Source organism: Ranitomeya imitator, chromosome 3 (genome assembly GCF_032444005.1).
Source record: "Ranitomeya imitator isolate aRanImi1 chromosome 3, aRanImi1.pri, whole genome shotgun sequence".
Classification (NCBI taxonomy): domain Eukaryota; kingdom Metazoa; phylum Chordata; class Amphibia; order Anura; family Dendrobatidae; genus Ranitomeya; species Ranitomeya imitator.
This window is the reverse complement of record NC_091284.1, coordinates 579,458,522-579,481,344: the sequence shown is the minus strand read 5'-3', so window position 1 is coordinate 579,481,344 and position 22,823 is coordinate 579,458,522. Positions and strand designations below refer to the sequence as shown.

Sequence of the window (22,823 nt, the reverse complement as noted above, 5' to 3'; positions counted from 1 at the left end):
AAAGGCCCATGCTGTCCCCATCTTCAAGCACCAGATGGGATATATTGCTGATATTACCGTGCATGGAGGAAAGCAAGATTTACTACAAGACCACTATTTCTAAGGATACCTTTGTCACAACTCTTAACAGTATGGGTGTCTTAAGAACAATGATTCTGTTAACCCCTTTCTGACATATGACTACTATCCCGTCGAGATGGTATGGGCCCATATGACCACCGACGGGATAGTACGTCATCACCGATCAGCCACGCTCACGGGGGGAGCGCGGCCGATCGGGGCAGGGTGTCAGATGACTATTGCAGCTAACATCCGGCACTATGTGCCAGGTGCGTTCACGGACTGCTCCTGGCACATTACCCCCCGGAACACTGCGATCAAACATGATCGCAGCGTTCCGGCGGCATAGCGAAGTATCGCGCAGGGAGGGGGCTCCCTGCGCGCTTCCCTGAGACCCTTGGAGCAACGCGATGTGATCGCATTGCTCCGAGGGTCTCCTACCTCCTCCCTGCAGACCCGGATCCAAAATGGCTGCAGGGCTCCTTCCGGGTCCTGCAGGGAGGTCACTTGCAAGCCTCCCTGCAGTGCCTGTCAGGTTGCTGATCTGACACAGTGCACTGCAAAGTGTCAGATCAGCGACACTATATAGTCATGTCCCCCCCTGGGAAAAAGTAAACAAGTAAAAAAAAAAATATTTACATGTGTAAAAAAAAAAAAAATCCTAAATAAAGAAAAAAAATATATATATTGTTCCAATAAATACATTTCTTTATCTAAAACAAAAAACTATTTAGCATCGCCGCATCCGTAACGACTCGACATATAAAACTGTCCCACTAGTTAACCTGTTCAGTGAACACCGTAAAAAAAAAAACGAGGCAATAAACAACGCTTTTTCATACCACCGAACAAAATGTGGAATAACACGCAATCAAAAAGAGGGATATAAAAAAAATGGTACCACTGAAAACGTCATCTTGTCCCGCAAAAAATGAGCTGCCATGCAGCGCCATCAGCGAAAAAATAAAAGTTATAAAGCGAAGCAAAAATAATTATTTTTTATATAAAATATTTTTTATTGTATAAAAGCGCCAAAACATAAAAAAAAAGATATAAATGAGCAATGGGTAGTATACTGCCCAGTCACGTAGTATATTGGCCAGTCACGTAGTATATTGCCCAGCCACGTAGTATATTTCCCAGACACGTATGTAACAGGTTAAAAAAAGAGTTAAAATAAAAAATAAACATATACTCACCTTCCAAGGGAGCCCTTGTAGTCCTGTCGCCTGTGTGCGGTGCACGCGGCAGCTTCCGGTCCCAGGGTTGGATGTGCGCAGGACCTGTGATGACGTCGCGGTCACATGACCGTGAGGTCATGGAAGGTCCTTCCCGCATACCATCCTTGGCCCCGGAACCTGCCGCTTGCACTGCCGAGGAGAGAACGCAACGGCGGAGGGTGAGAATAACCTTTTTTTTATTATTATTATTATTATTATTATTTGTAACATTAGATATTTTTACTATTGATGCCGCATACGCATCATCAATAGTAAAAAGTTGGTCACACAGGGTTAATAGCTGCGTTAATGGAGTGCGTTACACCGCGGTCCATTAACGCTGGCATTAACCCTGTGTGAGGGCTGACTGGAGGGCAGTACGGAGAGGGCACTGACTGCGGGGAGGAAGGAGTGGCCATTTTTCTGCCGGACTGTGCAGGTCGCTGATTGGTCGTGGCAAAACAGCCACGACCAATCAGCGACTTGGATTTCCATGACAGACGCCGCGACCAATGAATATCCGTGACAGAAAGACAGACAGACGGATGTGACCCTTAGACAATTATATAGTAGATATATAAAAAATCATAATATTAATATATATTGGGTAACACATTTCAAAGAGCTGAGCAGAAAATAAGACTACTTTGCTTAAAATGTCCTGCCAGTCAAACTAAACTGGCCAGTAGGTTTTTTTTTTAAATTGGTAAACTAAGGTTAGTTTCACATTTGCGGTTCTGTCCGCCGCTTTTCTGACACATACATCCGCATGCGTCTTGATTTCCTATCTTTTACATTTTAGACTCAGGTTCATGCGTTTGCATGCGTTCGCCTGCCTTTGCTTACGCATGTGTTTTTTTGCTGTGTGCGGCGGGGTGCAGCTAACGCACCATGTTGCAGTTTTTGAGGCAGCAAATTTCCGTCAAATATGCGCAGGCATGTGCATGCGGATGAGTGCGTTACAAAAAAACGCATTACTCCCTATAATAATAATAATAATCTTTATTTTTATATAGCGCTAACATATTCCGCAGAGCTTTACAGTTTTGCACACATCATCGCTGTCCCCAATGGGGCTCACAATCTAAATTCCCTATCAGTATGTCTTTGGAATGTGGGAGGAAACCGGAGTGCCCGGAGGAAACCCACGCAAACACGGAGAGAACATGCAAACTCTTTGCAGATGTTGTCCTGGGTGGGATTAGAACCCAGGACCCCAGCGCTGCAAGGCTGCAGTGCTAACCACTACACCACCGTACTGCCCCCATTGCATGCATACGCATGTCTGCATACGCATACGTTCGATGCGCTTGCGTACTTCGGATTGCGCATGTCCAGGAACTGATTTAGACATGCCCATTGAGACACGCCCCCCTGGAAATATGAATCGCATACGCATAAAAAGCACAAACGCATGTAAAAACGCATTCAGACACTGCTGTTTTTTGCCATCATGCATAAGCTGATGCTGATAAAAAAAACGCTGAGTTATCATGTATTGCATGCGTTTTTGCATGCGTTTGCGATGGCGAACAATACGCTGCGGACTCAACCGCAAATGTGAACTTAGCCTAAGACTTAACTTGGGTATAACTTGGGTATAACAGATACGGCTGCTCTGTGACTGATGTGATCTGTGGTCTGGTCAAGGTTTTCATTGATTACCACCAGCATGATCTGTTTCCAAAAATAGTTTGGACAACACACAGCCCTAAGCGCTAAAGCTACTGGCATGTCGTGGATTATGGAAACCTCTGCATAGTTATAGGAATTATATGAACTATCAACTGTCATTTTATAGTAACTAGATTGTGGCCCGATTCTAACGCATCGGGTATTCTAGAATATGCATGTCCCCGTAGTATATGGACAATGATGATTCCAGAATTCGCGGCAGACTGTGCCCGTCGCTGATTGGTCGAGGCAACCTTTATGACATCATCGTCGCCATGGCAACCATTATGACATCATCGTCGCTGTGCCCGTTGCTGATTGGTCGAGGCCTGGTGGCCCCGCCCAATCAGACACGCGGGATTTCCAGGACAGACAGACGGAAAAACCCTTAGGCCATTATATATATAGATGTTGATGGTAATTCATCATGTGACACAGTGGTCCACATACTCCTAGAGCTAAGACAGGTTCCAGGATTTACCTTGTCAAACTGATGGCAGGTTCTCAAGAGAATTTCCTATGGCTTTCAGTGAAATGCAGGTAGCAGCAGATGACCATTTGCATGTCACTAATTGAGCAGGCTTTTAATATCATTTTTATATATGTTTTTTTCCCTTTTTGAAGGGGGGATACAGGGTTGGAAAAAACATTTTAACCTTTTTAAAACTCACTGTAATACCGAAGTACTTTTCAAGGTAGATTAAACTGCTAAGGACAGAATTGACTCTTGCAAAGTAAAATATTCCATAGGTCTGGGTTTGAACTAAGTTTGCACCTTGTGAGTCATGCGGAAGACACCAGTAATTTCAGGAAGTTATGGTGTCATCACTAATTGTTAGAAACCGCTTAAGATATACAGTGGGGCAAAAAAGTATTTAGTCAGTCAGCAATAGTGCAAGTTCCACCACTTAAAAAGATGAGAGGCGTCTGTAATTTACATCATAGGTAGACCTCAACTATGGGAGACAAACTGAGAAAAAAAAATCCAGAAAATCACATTGTCTGTTTTTTTAACATTTTATTTGCATATTATGGTGGAAAATAAGTATTTGGTCAGAAACAAAATTTCATCTCAATACTTTGTAATATATCCTTTGTTGGCAATGACAGAGGTCAAACGTTTTCTGTAAGTCTTCACAAGGTTGCCACACACTGTTGTTGGTATGTTGGCCCATTCCTCCATGCAGATCTCCTCTAGAGCAGTGATGTTTTTGGCTTTTCGCTTGGCAACACGGACTTTCAACTCCCTCCAAAGGTTTTCTATAGGGTTGAGATCTGGAGACTGGCTAGGCCACTCCAGTACCTTGAAATGCTTCTTACGAAGCCACTCCTTCGTTGCCCTGGCGGTGTGCTTTGGATCATTGTCATGTTGAAAGACCCAGCCACGTTTCATCTTCAATGCCCTTGCTGATGGAAGGAGGTTTGCACTCAAAATCTCACGATACATGGCCCCATTCATTCTTTCATGTACCCGGATCAGTCGTCCTGGCCCCTTTGCAGAGAAACAGCCCCAAAGCATGATGTTTCCACCACCATGCTTTACAGTAGGTATGGTGTTTGATGGATGCAACTCAGTATTCCTTTTCCTCCAAACACGACAAGTTGTGTTTCTACCAAACAGTTCCAGTTTGGTTTCATCAGACCATAGGACATTCTCCCAAAACTCCTCTGGATCATCCAAATGCTCTCTAGCAAACTTCAGACGGGCCCGGACATGTACTGGCTTAAGCAGTGGGACACGTCTGGCACTGCAGGATCTGAGTCCATGGTGGCGTAGTGTGTTACTTATGGTAGGCCTTGTTACATTGGTCCAAGCTCTCTGCAGTTCATTCACTAGGTCCCCCCGCGTGGTTCTGGGATTTTTGCTCACCGTTCTTGTGATCATTCTGACCCCACGGGGTGGGATTTTGCGTGGAGCCCCAGATCGAGGGAGATTATCAGTGGTCTTGTATGTCTTCCATTTTCTAATTATTGCTCCCACTGTTGATTTTTTCACTCCAAGCTGGTTGGCTATTGCAGAATCAGTCTTCCCAGCCTGGTGCAGGGCTACAATTTTGTTTCTGGTGTCCTTTGACAGTTCTTTGGTCTTCACCATAGTGGAGCTTGGAGTCAGACTGTTTGAGAGTGTGCACAGGTGTCTTTTTATACTGATAACAAGTTTAAACAGGTGCCATTACTACAGGTAATGAGTGGAGGAAAGTAGAGACTCTTAAAGAAGAAGTTACAGGTCTGTGAGAGCCAGAAATCTTGATTGTTTGTTTCTGACCAAATACTTATTTTCCACCATAATATGCAAAAAAAATGATAAAAAAACAGACAATGTGATTTTCTGGATTTTTTTTTCTCAGTTTGTCTCCCATAGTTGAGGTCTACCTATGATGTAAATTACAGACGCCTCTCATCTTTTTAAGTGGTGGAACTTGCACTATTGCTGACTGACTAAATACTTTTTTGCCCCACTGTATCTATACAGTATTTTAACACATAACGAAGGTTTATTTATTCCAACTCTAATACATAATGCAAAACCGCCTTGGTGGTTGCTAGGACCCACTGAAATCCTGTATGCAGGATTAACAAATCAAAGGGTGAAGTAAGCATAGGTAGATACCCTAAAGAACACAAGAGTGTTGCAAGTTTATAATTCCCTTCCTGAGCTGACACTTTACTGACTGCCCTGTACCAGTGATTCTGCCACAATAGTACATTATGGTATTAAGATTCATTCTGGCAAGCTCTTCTCTCTGTGTATTTGTAATCATGCTGTACTAGAGGTTTCTATGATCATGGCTCAGGCCCTGTATTTAAAGGGGAAAAAAAAGCATAAGAAAAAAAAACCACTTTTCTCTTAATGGGATGTATCTGGTATTGAAGTTCTGTTCTATTAACTTGAATGGGGTGAGCTACAATAATAGACAGACATGGGTGGCACTTTCTGGTAGAGGGCAACAATGTACAGTACGTCTAATCTTCCACTTCCCATTTAAGATAAATGTCTATGTTCTTCACTAAAGAGTGTACATAGATGTTTAGCCTAGAACCACTGATGAATTATAAAATGAAAAGAAGCTACTGCTAAGTGGAATTTGGAGTATGTTTATCTGTTCTTAAAGGGAAGCTATGATCCGAAAACGCCCTATTATTTAAATCAGATTTTTGTGTTTACATGTATTTTTGGAAATTTTGCAATGTTTTCACATATGATTTGTATTTAAAGAAAAATAGATAATTTTTCAGTTTTCAAACTGGCCATTGAGGCTTTTTAGGGCTCATACTCACTTGCGTGAAATACGGCCGAGTCTCGCATGGTAGCACCTGGCTCTGCCGCCGGCACTTGGGAGCGGAGCGTGTAGCTCCATGTATTGCTGTGCGGCAGCACGCTCCGCTCTGGACTGCCGGCGGCAGAGCCGGGTTTTAACCTGCGAGACTCGGCCGTATTTCACGCAAGTGAGCATGAGCCCTAAGACTCATACTTCCTGTTTGCAGATGACTTTTTAGACATCTCATTATCATCACAGGCAGTATTACAGTGACAGATGCATGGGCTTCACTAAATTAGAATGTAATCAAAAAGTTACTGTCATTTATTTCAGTTCTTCAATAGAAAAAGTGAAACTCATATGTTATATAGTCATTACAAACGGTGATCTATTTCAAATATGTATTTCTATTAATGTTGATGATTTTGACCTGCAGCCAATGAAAACCCAAAAGTCGTTATCTCAGTAAATTTGAATACTGTATATACTCGAATATAAGCCGACCTGAGTATAAGCCAAGGACCCTAATTTTGCTACAAAAAACTGGGAAAATGTTATGACTAGAGTATAAGCCGGGTATGCATTGTCCCCTCATCTCTATCCTGGTCTGCATGGCTCCTCATCTCTATCCTTGTATGCATGTCCTCCTTATCACCATCCTTGTATGCATGTCCTCCTTATCAACATACTTGTCTGCCTGGATCCTTATCCCCATCCTTGTCTGCATAGATCCTTATCCCCATCCTTGTCTGCTTGGTTTCTTATCCCCATCCTTGTCTGCATGGATCCTTATCCCCATCCTTGTCTGCATGGATCCTTATCCCCATCCTTGTCTGCATGGATCCTTATCCCCATCCTTGTCTGCATGGATCCTTATCCCTATCCTTGTCTGCATGGATCCTTGTCCCCATCCTTGTCTGCATGGATCCTTGTCCCCAAACTTGTCTGCATGGATTCTTATCCCTATCCTTGTCTACATGGATCCTTATCCCCATCCTTGTCTGCATGGATCCTCATCCCCATCCTTGTCTGCATGGATCCTCATACCCATCCTTGTCTGCATGGATCCTCATCCTTGTCTGCATGGATCCTCATCCTTGTCTGCATGGATCCTCATCCCCATCCTTGTCTGCATGGATCCTCATCCCCATCCTTGTCTGCATGGATCCTCATCCCCATCCTTGTCTGCATGGATCCTCATCCCCATCCTTGTCTGCATGGATCCTCATCCCCATCCTTGTCTGCATGGATCCTCATCCCCAACCTTGTCTGCATGGATCCTCATCCCCATCCTTGTCTGCATGGATCCTCATCCCCATCCTTGTCTGCATGGCTCCTCATTCCCATCCTTCTATTCATGACTCCTTATCCCTATCCTTGTATGCATAGCCCCCATAAAAAATAATCCATCCTACTTACCTTCACTTCGCTCGCTCGCAGCGTTTTGTTCCACAGCTGCTTTAAGCTTGTAAACAGTGCATGGCAGGGACGTCAAGCAGAGCAGAGCTGTCGTAATACTCACTGCGCTTTACACCGGTACTATGTGCGTGGAGAGCAGTGAGTATTCATTGCTCTTTAGTAGCACGCACCGTGTCAGTCTACGGTTTCTTGCAGCCGGGCAGTCACATGTGCCTGCTACTTAAGAGAAATGAATATTCACCTCTCTCCACTCCTATGGGAGTGGAGAGAGGTGAATATTCATTTCTCTTAAGTAGCGGGCACACGTGTTTGCCGACAGCTACAAGTCGATGGCTGACGCTGACACTGTGTGTAATTACAGAGAAATGAATATTCACTGCCAGTGCAGTGAATATTCATTTCTCTTTAGCAGCGGGCACAGGAGTTAGGGTACCGTCACACACTGCCATTTCGATCGCTATGACGGTACGATTCGTGACGTTCCAGCGATATCGTTACGATATCGCTGTGTCTGACACGCAGCAGCGATCAGGGATCCTGCTGAGAATCGTACGTCGTAGCAGATCGTTTAGAACTTTCTTTCATCGCTGGATCTCCCGCTGTCATCGCTAGATCGGTGTGTGTGACACCGATCTAGCGATGCGATCCAGCGATGCGTTCGCTTGTAACCAGGGTAAACATCGGGTAACTAAGCGCAGGACCGCGCTTAGTTACCCGATGTTTACCCTGGTTACAAGCGTAAAACTAAAAAAAAACAAACAGCACATACTTACATTCTGGTGTCCGTCAGGTCCCTTGCCGTCTGCTTCCCGCACTGTGACTGCCGGCCGTAAAGTGAAAGCAGAGCACAGCGGCTGTGCTTTCACTTTCACTTTACGGCCGGCAGTCACTGAGTGCGGGAAGCAGACGGCAAGGGACCTGACGGACACCAGAATGTAAGTATGTGCTGTTTTTTTTTTTTTTTTTAGTTTTACGCTTGTAACCAGGGTAAACATCGGGTTACTAAGCGCGGTCCTGCGCTTAGTTACCCGATGTTTACCCTGGTTACCCAGGGACCTCGGCATCGTTGGTCGCTGGAGAGCTGTCTGTGTGACAGCTCCCCAGCGACCACACTACGATTTACCTACGATCACGGCCAGGTCATATCGCTGGTCGTGATCGTAGGTAAATCGTATAGTGTGACGGTACCCTTAGCCGCAGCAGCTGGCTACTGCCTCTGTGACCTGCTGCTCTGCCGCTGCCCCTCCCCCTCCATTTTTTGGGATAGTGACTCAAGTATAAGCTGAGGGTGGCATTTTCAGCTAAAAAAGAAATGTGCTGAAAATCTTGGCTTATACTCTTGTATATACAGTAATTAACAGACACACCTGCAAAGGCTTCCTAAGTATTTAGAAAGGTCCCTTAGTGTGTTTCTGTAGGCTCCACAATCATGTGGAAGACTGCTGAATTGATAATGTCCAGAAGGCAGTCATTGACACACTCCACAAGAAGGGAAAGCCACAAAAAGGTCATCATTACTAAATAAGCTGGCTGTTCACTGAGTACTGTATCCAAGCATATTAATGGAAAGGCGAGTGGAAGGAAAAAGTGTTAAGAATTGGTAAGAAAAGGTCATTCAAAAGTTTGGGGGAGATTCACAAGGAGTGGACTGCTGCTGGAGTCATTGCTTCAAGAGCCACCACACACAGACGTATCCAGGACATGGGCTACAAGTGTCACATTCCTTATGTCAAGCCAGTCATGACCAATAGACAATACTAGAAGCGTCTTACCTGGGCCAAGGAGAAAAAGAACTGGACTGTTGCTCAGTGGTCCAAGGTGTTGTTTTCAGATGAAAGTAAATTTTGCATTTAATTTTGGAAAGCAAGGTCCCAGAGTCTGGAGGAAGAGTGCAGAGGCCACAATCTAAGCTGCTTGAGGTTTAGTGTGAAGTTTCCACTATCCGTGATGGTTTGGGGAGATATGTCATCTGCTGGTGTAGGTCCACTGTGTTTTATCAAGACCAAAGTCAGCGCAGCCGTCTACCAGGAAATTTTACTGCACTCCATGCTTCCCTCTGCCGACAAGCTTTTTGGAGATGGAAATTTAATTCTCCAGCAGGACTTGGCACCTGTCCACACTGCCAAAAGGACCAATACCTGGTTTAAAAACAACAGTATCACTGTGCTTGATTGGCCAGCAAACTCGCCTGACCTTAACCCCATAGAGAATCTATGGGGTACTGCCAAGAGGAAGATGAGAGACACCAGACCCAACAAGGCAGATGAGCTGAAGACTGCTATCAAAGCAACCTGGGCATCCATAACACCTCAGCAGTGCTGCAGGCTGATCGCATCCATTCCACGCTGCATTGATGCAGTAATTGATGCAAAAGGCGCCCCGACCAAGCATTGAGTGCATTTACTGAACATACATTTCGGATTTTAAAATAATTTTTCAAGCTGGTGTATAACATATTCTAATTTACTGAGATAATGACTTTTGGGGTTTCATTGGCTGTAAGCCATAATGATCAACATTAACAGAAATAAACACGTGAAATAGGTCACTCTGTAATGACTCTATATAATATGAGTTCACTTATTGTATTGAAGAGCTGAAGTAAATTAACTTTTTGATGATATTCTAATATAGTGAGAAGCACTTGTAACACCTCTATGCACAGCTAAGGCCGGTTCACATTAGCGTTTGGGTGCTTTGCGTAGGGCTGCGTACGTCCTCTGTTAAGCCCCCGCATACTTCTGCATGCGTCCTGTGTACCTTCTTTAACATTGGGTACGCAGGACATGCGGATGTATGCAGATGCTTTGTTTGACGCACCCGTCGACCGCACGGGAATGCAACAAGTTGCGTTTTGTTTTTACATTCTCATTAATACCTTCATCTTTTTTTTCTGTAGAATCTGAAGGCAGATCCTGAAGAACTGTTCAGAAAGTTAGAAAAGATTGGCAAGGGGTCTTTCGGTGAAGTTTTTAAAGGGATTGACAATAGGACTCAGAAAGTTATAGCAATAAAAATTATAGATCTCGAAGAAGCGGAAGATGAAATAGAAGATATCCAGCAAGAAATTACAGTGCTAAGCCAGTGTGATAGTCCATTTGTGACAAAGTATTATGGGTCCTATCTGAAGGTAAGGAGTTACAATGTCAATCATATCTTATGTCGGTCATGTATATAACCTGCATCATTGTCGCTGTGCCCATGCAATTAAGAGCAAGACCAAAGCTAAAATGCCCTGCTGATGTCCTGTTCTTCCAATGGAAATCGGGGAAATCTCTTATCTCAACCATTTAATGTTTTGTAAACAACTACAAACACTTTTCTGGGTGGACATATCATTGGTGCCACCTATGTAGCTGCACAGGGGTCCAGGAGGTAATGGGGCCCATTTCCACCTACAAAATTTGGAATTGTGCATTATGATAAGCTACTGTGCTGCCAATGGCCTATATACTGTTCCTGCACACAGGCTTTTTCTTTGTGTCCGCCAGTGGGGTGACTATAATGTAATATATCTTGTGACCTTTTGTGACATCGTTCTGTTCACTAACTTATTTTTGGCTTATTTATATGAAAAACGAATGGGCACGAGTATTTAATATATTTTGTAGTCTAGCATTAGAGATGTGTTCCCACAGTTCATATACACAGCAGATTTTCTTTTGTGAATTTGTGTGGCAGAAATCTGTTGCTTATTAGGCTATGTGCACACGTTGCAGATAAACACCACTCCCATATCTCAAAATCAATGATAAGGCAAGCCAGGCATATACGGTTACCTATAGATGAATCTCCGGTGGCGTGCGTACTATCACGGTTTCCCCAGCGCCCCGACGCGCATTTCGCCCTTTCTGCCCTTTCGCCCGGAAGAAGCTATAGCCGTATATAAAACTACCTTAAGATATGAATTGCACAAAGTACTGTAGCATGGATAGAAAAGGGGATGCAATCAGCACCTAATATGGGATCTATGTGAGTCTGTGAGCTTTAATAAATTGGTACAGGCTATGGTTAGGCAGTTTTCCAAATACTCCTTTGGTCTTTTTGTTTGGGCACGGCACATAGTGTGTTTCTCTCCACGGCTCCCCCATGGGGTATGACTCTGTCTAAAGGAAGTAGCTTTTTTAATATGTATGTTTATTGTTTCTAATTTTTGGTCTTTAATAAAATTAATTTAAAATTTTACTTATGGTTGGCTTCTTTAAGATGGCTGTAATTTGACTGCCATCTTGTGGTTGTTTTACATACAGTATATAGTACATACTCCCCATACAGCTAGTCCCCAAAGCCCTCGATCACCTGTAAAAAACAATTCAAAATAATAAGCCAACAATATACTCCCTGATCCGATGTAATCCATTTAATAACGAGTGTCCCACAACGATCTCCCTTGGAGAGCTGTCACATCGGCAGATGTGACCGCTCTCCAGGGGCTCCGGGATACAATGACGGATGGTATCCTTCTCACTGTATCCCTCCGCCGCTGTGAGTAAAGTAAAGTTCATACTGACACTTGCGGCACCACTACGTGGGAAAATTCTCACGCAGCAGTGCCTTTAAGTGAGAGCCTGAACCCTCAGTGATAACACTGCAGGAGCCATTGTCTCCTGTCAGTGTGCCACTGGAGGCCTATAGAGCTGTCACATCTCCTGATATGACAGCTCTATAGGGGAGATCGTCGTGGGACACTCGTTATTAACACCGTAATCCCATTTGAAGTACTATCCCGTCGAGGTGACCTGGGACTTAATTCCCAGTGACTGGATAGTACGTCATGGGCGATCAGCCACGCTCACGGGGGGAGCACGGCCGATCGCTGCCGGGTGTCAGCTGATTATTACAGCTCACATTCGGCACTATGTGACGGGCAGCTCGTGGCACATTAACCCCCGGAACACTGTAATCAAACATGATCGCAGTGTTCCGGCAGCACAGAGAAGCATTACGCAGGGAAGGGGCTCCCTGCGTGCTTCCCTGAGACCCACGGAGCAACACGATGTGATCGTGTTGCTCTGAAAGTCTCCTACCTCCTCCTCCCCGCAGGCTCCGGATCCAAAATGGCCGCGGTGCTCCTTCCAGGTCCTGCAGGGAGGTGGCTTGCAAGCGCCTGTGCAAAGTGTCAGATCAGTGTTCTGACACTATAACATAATCTTTCCCCCCCGACCCCCACCCCCACCCCCCCTTCCCCCTTCCGGGCGCAATGTTACAAAGTTAAAAGAAATATATTTACATGTCTAAAAAAACTTTAAAAAAAATTCCTAAATAAAGAAAAAAAAAATATTGTTCCAATAAATGCATTTCTTTATCTAAATAAAACAAACAAAAAAAAGTACACATATTTAGTATTGCCGCGTCCGTAACGACCCGACCTATAAAACTGTCCCACTAGTTAACCCCTTCAGTGAACACCGTAAAGAAAAAAAAGAGGCAAAAAGTAATGCTTTATTATCATACCGCCAAACAAAAAGTGGAATAACACGCGATCAAAAAGACGGATATAAATAACCATGGTATCGATGAAAACGACATCTTGTCCCGCAAAAATCGAGCCGCCATACAGCATCATCAGCGAAAAAATAAGTTATAGTCCTCTGAATAAAACGATGCAAAAATAATTATCTAAAATATTTTTTTTTTATAAAAGTGGCAAAACATAAAAAAAGATATAAATCAGGTATCGCTGTAATCGTACTGACCCGAAGAATAAAACTGCTTTATCAATTTTACCAAACATGGAACAGTATAAACGCCCCCTCCCCCCCCCAAAGAAATTCATGGCTTGTTTTTGGTCATTCTGCCTCACAAAAATCGGAATAAAAAGCGATCAAAAAATGTCACATGCCCAAAAATGGTACCAATAAAAATGTCAACTTGTCCCGCAAAAAACAAGACCTCACATGACTCTGTGGACCAAAATATGGAAAAATTATAGCTCTCAAAATGTGGAGGTGCAAAAACTATTTTTTGCAATAAAAAGTGTCTTTTAGTGTGTGACAGCTGCCAATCATAAAAATCTGCTAAAACCCCCGCTATAAATAGTAAATCAAACCGCCCCTTCATCACCCCCTTACTTAGGGAAAAATAATAAAATTAAAAAAATGTATTTATTTCCATTTTCCTATTAAGGTTAGGGTTAGGGCTTCAGTTAGGGTTGGGGCTAAATTTAGGGTTAGGGTTGGGGCTAAATTTAGGGTTAGGGTTGGGGCTACAGTGCTACAGTTAGGATTGGGGCTACAGTTAGGGTTGGGGCTACAGTTAGGGTTGGGGCTACAGTTAGGGTTGGGGCTACAGTTTGGGTTGGTGCTACAGTTGGGGTTGGGGCTACGGTTGGGGTTGGGGTTAGGGTTGGGGCTACAGTTAGGGTTGGGGCTGCAGTTACGGTTGGGGCTGCAGTTACGGTTGGGGCTGCAGTTAGGGTTGGGGCTACAGTTAGGGTTGGGGCTACAGTTAAGGTTGGGGCTACAGTTAGGGTTGGGGCTACAGTTAGGGTTGGGGCTACAGTTAAGGTTGGGGCTACAGTTAGGGTTGGGGCTGCAGTTAGGGTTGGGGCTACAGTTAGGGTTGGGGCTACAGTTAGGGTTGGGGCTACAGTTAAGGTTGGGGCTACAGTTAGGGTAGGGGCTACAGTTAGGGTTGGGGCTACAGTTAGGGTTGGGGCTACAGTTAGGGTTGGGGCTACAGTTAGGGTTGGGGCTACAGTTAAGGTTGGGGCTACAGTTAGGGTTGGGGCTACAGTTAGGGTTGGGATTAGGGTTAGGGGTGTGTCAGGGTTAGGGGTGTGGTTAGGGTTATGGTTGGATTAGGGTTAGGGGTGTGCTGGTTTTAGCGGTGTGGTTGGGATTAGTGTTAAGGGCATGTTCGGGTTAGGGGTGTGATTAGGGTTATGGTTAGGGTTGGTATTAGGGTTAGGGGTGTGTTTGGGTTAGTGTTTCAGTTAGAATTGGGGGTTTCCACTGTTTAGGCACATCAGGGGCTCTCCAAACGCGACATGGCGTTCGATCTCAATTCCAGCCAATTCTGCGTTGAAAAAGTAAAACAGTGCTTCTACCCTTCCAAGCTCTTCCGTGCACCCAAACAGGGGTTTACCCAAACATATGGGGTATCTGCGTACTCGGTACAAATTGGACAACAACTTTTGGGGTCCAATTTCTTCTGTTACCTTTGGAGAAAATGCAAAACTGGGGGCTAAAAAATTATTTTTGTGGGAAAAAAAAGAATTTTTATTTTCACAGCTCTGCGTTATAAACTGTAGTGAAACACTTGGGGGTTCAAAGCTCTCACAACACATCTAGATAAGTTCCTTAGGGGGTCTACTTTCCAAAATGGTGTCATTTGTGGGGGGTTTCAATGTTTAGGTACATCAGGGGCTCTCCAAACGCAACATGGCGTCCCATCTCAACTCCAGTAAATTTTGCATTGAAAAGTCAAACGGCGCTCCTTCCCTTCCAAGCTTTGCCATGCGCCCAAACAGTGGTTTACCCCCACATATGAGGTATCAGCGTACTCAGGACAAATTGCACAACAACTTTTGGGGTCCAATTTATCCTGTTACCCTTGGTAAATTAAAACAAATTGGAGCTGACGTACATTTGAAGGGTTAATAAACTTGTGGTTTTGAGCACCTTGAGGGGTGCAGTGTTTAGAATGGTGTCACACTTGTTATTTTCTATCATATAGACCCCTCAAAGTGACTTCAAATGTGATGTGGTCCTTAAAAAAAATGGTGTTGTAAAAATGAGAAATTGCTGGTCAACTTTTAACCCTTATAACTCTCTAACAAAAAAAAAATTTGGTTCCAAAATTATGCTGATGTAAAGTAGACATGTGGGAAATGTTACTTATTAAGTATTTTGTGTGATATATCTCTGATTTAAGGGCATAAAAATTCAAAGTTGGAAAATTGCAAAATTTTCAATATTTTCACCAAATTTCCATTTTTTTCCACAAATAAACGTAAGTAATATGAAATAAATTTTACCACTATCATGAAGTACAACATGTCACAAGAAAACAGTGTCAGAATCATCAGGATCCGTTAAAGCATTCCAGAGTTATAGTCTCATAAAGGGACAGTGGTCAGAATTGTAAAAATTGGCCCGGTCATTAATGTGCACATAGCCTTAGAGTTGCAGCATTGAAAATAATAAATCTCCGTCTCATTCACGTGCTGTGAATCAAATATGATTTGAAATCCGCTGCATATCAATGTATGCTGTCGATATTGTCACGGATTTTACTCTGATCAGTAAAAGGAGATAAATCTATGACTTAAGGTACCTTCACACTGAACAACTTAACAACGATATCGCTAGCGATCCGTGACGTTGCAGCGTCCTGGATAGCGATATCGTTGTGTTTGACACGTAGCAGCGATCTGGATCCTGCTGTGACATCGTTGGTCGGAGCAGAAAGGCCAGAACTTTATTTCGTCGCTGGATCTCCCGCAGACATCGCTGAATCGGCGTGTGTGACGCCGATTCAGCGATGTCTTCACTGGTAACCAGGGTAGACATCGGGTTACTAAGCGCAGGGCCGCGCTTAGTAACCCGATGTTTACCCTGGTTACCAGTGTAAATGTAAAAAAAAACAAACACTACATACTTACATTCCGGTGTCTGTCGCGTCCCTCGGCGTTCTGCTTCCCTGCGCTGACTGAGTGCCGGCTGGCCGTAAAGCACAGCGGTGACGTCACAGCTCTGCTTTACGGCTGGCGTTTACACAGTGCAGGGAAGCAGAACGCCGGGGGACAGACACCGGAATGTAAGTATGTAGTGTTTGTTTTTTTTTTACATTTACACTGGTAGCCAGGGTAAACATCGGGTTACTAAGCGCGGCCCTGGGCTTAGTAACCCAATGTTTACCCTGGTTACCCGGAGACTTCTGCATTGTTGGTCGCTGGAGAGCTGTCTGTGTGACAGCTCTCCAGCGACCACACAGCGACGCTGCAGCGATCGGCATCGTTGTCTAGATCGCTGCAGCGTCGCTAAATGTGACGGTACCTTAACTGCATCTTTTCTGTAATGATTCTGCTGCATAGATTCCCAGCAGTAAGGTCTTGTTGAAACACAACCATGGACTGTGCATTGTGGCCTTGACTTTTTAAGTGGGAATATTATTGATGTTGTTTAAAGGGTATTTGTGAACAGATTTTACTATATAGTTTGCATATACAACCTCTGGCAAAAATTATGAAATCACCGGCTTTGGAGGATGTTCATTCAGTTGTTTAATTTTGTAGAAAAAAAGCAGATCACAGACATGGCACAAAACTAAAGTCATTTCAAATGGCAACTTTCTGGCTTTAAGAAACACTAAAAGAAACAAAAAATGTGGTAGTCAGTAATGGTTACTTTTTTTAACCAAGCATAGGGGAAAAATTATGGAGTCACTCAATTCTGAGGAAAAAATTATGGAATCATGAAAAATAAACAAACAAAAAAACACTCCAAGACATCACTAGTAATTTGTTGCACCACCTCTGGCTTTTATAACAGCTTGCAGTCTCTGAGGCATGGACTTATTGAGTGCCAAACAGTCTTCATCAATCTGGCTCCAACTTTCTCTGATTGCTGTTGCCAGATCAGGTTTGCAGGTTGGAGCCTTGTCGTGGACCATTTTCTTCAACTTCCAAATATTTTCAATTGGATTGAGATCCGGACTATTTGCAGGCCATGACATTGACCTTATGTGTCTTTTTTCAAGGAATGTTTTCACTGTTTCTGCTCTATGGCAGGATGCATTATCATCTTGAAAAATGATTTCATCATCCCCAAACATCCTTTCAATTGATGGGATAAGAAAAATGTCCAAAATCTCAACATAAACTTGTGCATTTATTGAAGATGTAATGTCAGCCATCTCCCCAGTGCCTTTACCTGACATGCAGCCCCATATCATCAATCACTGTGGAAATTTGCATGTTCTCTTCAGGCAGTCATCTGTATAAATCTCATTGGAACCGCACCAAACGAAAGTTCCAGCATCATTGCCTTGCCCAATGTAGATTCGCGATTCATCACTGAATATGACTTTCATCCAGTCATCCACAGTCCACGATTGCTTTTCCTTAGCCTTAGCCCATTGTAACCTTGTTTTTTTATGTTTAGGTGTTAATGATGGCTTTCGTTGAGTTTTTCTGTATGTAAATCCCATTTCCTTTAGGCGGTTTCTTACAGTTCGGTCACAGACGTTGACTTCAGTTTCCACCCATTCGTTCCTCATTTGTTTTGTTGTGCATTTCCTGTTTTGGAGACATATTGCTTTAAGTTTCCGGTCTTGACGCTTTGATGTCTTCCTTGGTCTATCAGTATGTCTGCATTTAATAACCTTCCCATGTTCTTTGTATTTGGTCCAGATTTTAGACACAGCTGACTGTGAACAACCAACATCTTTTGCAACATTGCGTGATGATTTACCCTCTTTTAAGAGTTTGATAATCCTCTCCTTTGTTTCAATTGACATCTCTCGTCTTGGAGCCATGATTCATGTCATTCCACTTGGTGCAACAACTCTCCAATGTGTGATCACTCCTTTTTAGATGCAGACTAACAAGCAGATTTAATTTGATGCAGGAGTTATAATGAAAACCCTATATTAAGGGTCACCAATCTAACCCAAGAAGAGGTGCGAAACCGGCTAAATAAGATTAAAATAGATAAATCTCCGGGTCCGGATGGCATACACCCACGAGTACTAAGAGAACTAAGTAATGTAATAGATAAACCATTATTTCTTATTTTTAGTGACTCTATAGCGACAGGGTCTGTTCCGCAGGACTGGCGCATAGCAAATGTGGTGCCAATATTCAAAAAGGGCTCTAAAAGTGAACCTGGAAATTATAGGCCAGTAAGTCTAACCTCTATTGTTGGTAAAATATTTGAAGGGTTTCTGAGGGATGTTATTCTGGATTATCTCAATGAGAATAACTGTTTAACTCCATATCAGCATGGGTTTATGAGAAATCGCTCCTGTCAAACCAATCTAATCAGTTTTTATGAAGAGGTAAGCTATAGACTGGACCACGGTGAGTCATTGGACGTGGTATATCTCGATTTTTCCAAAGCGTTTGATACCGTGCCGCACAAGAGGTTGGTACACAAAATGAGAATGCTTGGTCTGGGGGAAAATGTGTGTAAATGGGTTAGTAACTGGCTTAGTGATAAAAAGCAGAGGGTGGTTATAAATGGTATAGTCTCTAACTGGGTCGCTGTGACCAGTGGGGTACCGCAGGGGTCAGTATTGGGACCTGTTCTCTTCAACATATTCATTAATGATCTGGTAGAAGGTTTACACAGTAAAATATCGATATTTGCAGATGATACAAAACTATGTAAAGCAGTTAATACAAGAGAAGATAGTATTCTGCTACAGATGGATCTGGATAAGTTAGAAACTTGGGCTGAAAGGTGGCAGATGAGGTTTAACAATGATAAATGTAAGGTTATACACATGGGAAGAGGGAATCAATATCACCATTACACACTGAACGGGAAACCACTGGGTAAATCTGACAGGGAGAAGGACTTGGGTATCCTAGTTAATGATAAACTTACCTGGAGCAGCCAGTGCCAGGCAGCAGCTGCCAAGGCAAACAGGATCATGGGGTGCATTAAAAGAGGTCTGGATACACATGATGAGAGCATTATACTGCCTCTGTACAAATCCCTAGTTAGACCGCACATGGAGTACTGTGTCCAGTTTTGGGCACCGGTGCTCAGGAAGGATATAATGGAACTAGAGAGAGTACAAAGGAGGGCAACAAAATTAATAAAGGGGATGGGAGAACTACAATACCCAGATAGATTAGCGAAATTAGGATTATTTAGTCTAGAAAAAAGACGACTGAGGGGCGATCTAATAACCATGTATAAGTATATAAGGGGACAATACAAATATCTCGCTGAGGATCTGTTTATACCAAGGAAGGTGACGGGCACAAGGGGGCATTCTTTGCGTCTGGAGGAGAGAAGGTTTTTCCACCAACATAGAAGAGGATTCTTTACTGTTAGGGCAGTGAGAATCTGGAATTGCTTGCCTGAGGAGGTGGTGATGGCGAACTCAGTCGAGGGGTTCAAGAGAGGCCTGGATGTCTTCCTGGAGCAGAACAATATTGTATCATACAATTATTAGGTTCTGTAGAAGGACGTAGATCTGGGTATTTATTATGATGGAATATAGGCTGAACTGGATGGACAAATGTTTTTTTTCGGCCTTACTAACTATGTTACTATGTTACTATGTTATTTTTGGGCATGAAAAATTACAGGGTGATTCCATAATTTTTTCCTCAGAATTGAGTGATTCCATAATTTTGAGCAGATCTAATTTGCTGCAGGTGTTCGTTTTGGTTATGAAGTTTTGGGATCCCCCAACACACCAGTCTTCAGATCCCCAGCTTCACAGTGCGCTATTCAGGGATCCAGTCCACACACAGGACCTCCCAACACACAAGCCGTCCAGGAATCTTTCTAGAATTCAAAGATCCGGCATAAAGTGGGTAAAATAAGCACCTAAAAATTGGTGTAGAGATTAATATTTACCTACGGTGTGGATGCTCCTGGCATCCCCTCACCCCGACGCGCGTTTCGCCGCCTGCTTCTTCCAGGGGCGTCCCCCTACACCAGTTTTTAGGATACGTTTATTTGTGAACCATTCCATTGTAGATTTTGCTTTATGTTTGGGATCATTGTTTTGTTGGAAGACAAATCTCCATCCCAGTCTCAGGTCTTTTGCAGACTCCAACAGGTTTTCTTCAAGAATTGTGCTGTATTTGGCTCCATCCATCTTCCCATCAATTTTAACCATATTCCTTGTCCCTGCTGAAGAAAAGCAGGCCCAAAACATGATGCTGCCACCACCATGTTTGACAGTGGGGGTGGTGTGTTCAGGGTGATGAGCTGTGTTGCCTTTATGCCAAACATATCACTTTGGCATTGTTGCCAAAAAGTTCGATTTTGGTTTCATCTGACCAGAGCACCTTCTTTCACATGTTTGCTGTGTCTCCCAGGTGGCTTGTTGCAAACTTTAAACGACACTTTTTATATATATCTTTGAGAAATGGCTTTCTTCTTGCCACTCTTCCATAAAGGCCAGATTTGTGCAGTGTACGACTGATTGTTGTCCTATGGACAGACTGTCCCACCTCAGCTGAAGATCTCTGCAGTTCATCCAGAGTGATCATGGGCCTCTTGGCTGCATCTCTGATCAGTCTTCTCCTTGTTTGAGATGAAAGTTTAGAGGGATGGCCCGGTCTTGGTATATTTGCAGTGGAATGATACGCCTTCCATTTCAATATGATCTCTTGCACAGTGCTCCTTGGGATGTTTAAAGTTTTGGAAATCATTTTGTATCCAAATCTGGCTTTAAACTTCTCCACAACAGTATCGCGGACCTGCCTGTTGTGTTCCTTTGTCTTCATGATGGCCTCTGTGCTTCAAACAGAACCCTGAGACTATCACAGAGCAGTTGCATTTATACGGAGACTTGATTACACACAGGTGGATTATATTTATCATCATTAGGCATTTAGGACAACATTGGATCATTCAGAGATCCACAATGAACTTCTGGAGTGAGTTTGCTGCACTGAAATTAAAGAGGCCAAATAATATTGCACGCCCCACTTTTCAGTTTTTGAATTTCCACAAAAATTTAAAATATCAAATAAATTTTGTTCAACTTCACAAGTGTGTTCCACTTGTTGTTGATTCTTCAACAAAAATTTACATTTGGTATCTTTTATATTTGAAGCATGATGTGTGGGAAAAGGTTTAAAAGTTCCAGGGAGTCGAATACTTTCGCAAGGCACTGTATATGTCAGGATTCAGCAATTAATATACATGTACATGATTTTTAAAAGTTTTTGAGTTAAATGTTTTTTTCTCTAGTAATTCCCCCACGACAGCACACCTGGCGGATGTTCCTCTTTCCTAATAAGGACAGGAAATGACAGAGGTTAAATAACCCCTCCCACATCCTCCCCTCAGTGTTCTTTCCTGACCCTACTAGGGATGAAGAGGTCATCCTCGGTGAACTGTGCCGGCAGCAGTCACCGGGGGAAAAGATCCAGCAGGGGGGCAGGCTTACCTCTCCTCCCCGAGCGCTGCTCCCGTCTCCATTTGGACTCAGGACCCAGCTGCATTCCGCACCTTTGGGCAAGGTCTGGGGGGTGTCTTCGGCTGCAGACCTTTCGGAGCTCTCCAGCCTCTCTTTTCTTCCACCATTGGCAGCAGGAGCTCTCCAGCCTCTTTTCCTCCACGTTTGGCAGCAGCATGTCGGGCTGGGCGAGCACGCAAGACGACTTCCGGTCTGAAGCCGGCGGCAGGATATGACGTCACACGCCGGCCAGCTTCAGCATACGGGAGAGATTTTTGCATACCACGCTGGAACGCATGCCGCTATTACAACGTGGTTGGTGTCGGCGGGCCTCTCCCCGACCCCACAGCCTGGACAGGTGCTGGGTCCGGTCACCCATATAAGAGCCCCGGACAAGGAAAACATCTAAGGTAGGACCACTGTGTGGTGAAGCAGCATGGAGATGTCAGGTTCATCTCGCTCTGCATCTGCAGATCCCAGCACCCTCCCGATCCATTGGTGTCCTTTCCCTATGTGCAGGTTTAGAATCTTTCTATTCCTTCTCCACTTTTTCTAGGGGGGACCTGCACAGCAAGCATGTCTAAGACTTCACAAAGATGTGCAGTCTGTACGAAAAAATTGGCCTCTTCACATAAAAAACATGCAAAGAATGCACTGAGAAAGTCATCAGGGAAGAACAATCACCCTTTATGGAAGAAATTAGGGGCCTGATCCAACAGGAGATTAAAACCTCCCTGGCCACCTTTTCCCAACCCACACCCTCTCTCAGCGTGACTCCAGAAGCTAAAAGGAGGAAGCTTAATCTAGAGGAAGAAGGGAATGATGACTCTCAGCATGAAGCGTCGGTGCCAGACGAGCCTGAGGAAGAAGACTATTTTTTCCTGGACCCAGAGGTCTCCCAACAGGAGAGGTATTACTTCTCCTTGGGGGGATAAAGAGGAAATCTTCACGGCAATAAGGAGGACCGTGGAGATCAAGAAAGGAGAAGACTGCCCAGACGGTACAGGAGGAAATGTTCGGGGGTCTTTGTTCTAAGAAGAAGCAAGTATTTCCCATTCATAAGAATATTCAGGATCTAGTCCTAGAAGAGTGGGAG

The 22,823-nt window shown here is 43.8% G+C and overlaps 1 protein-coding gene across 1 annotated transcript in view; it reads left to right on the top strand.

Moving 5' to 3' along the window:
- The window catches only part of STK24 (serine/threonine kinase 24), a 115,902-nt gene that overhangs the window by 49,493 nt on the left and 43,586 nt on the right, over positions 1-22,823 (top strand). Inside the window, exon 2 of the mRNA XM_069758002.1 lies at positions 10,533-10,763. Within this exon, the coding sequence (XP_069614103.1) occupies positions 10,533-10,763 (231 nt within the window). The remainder of the gene's footprint in view (positions 1-10,532; positions 10,764-22,823) is intronic.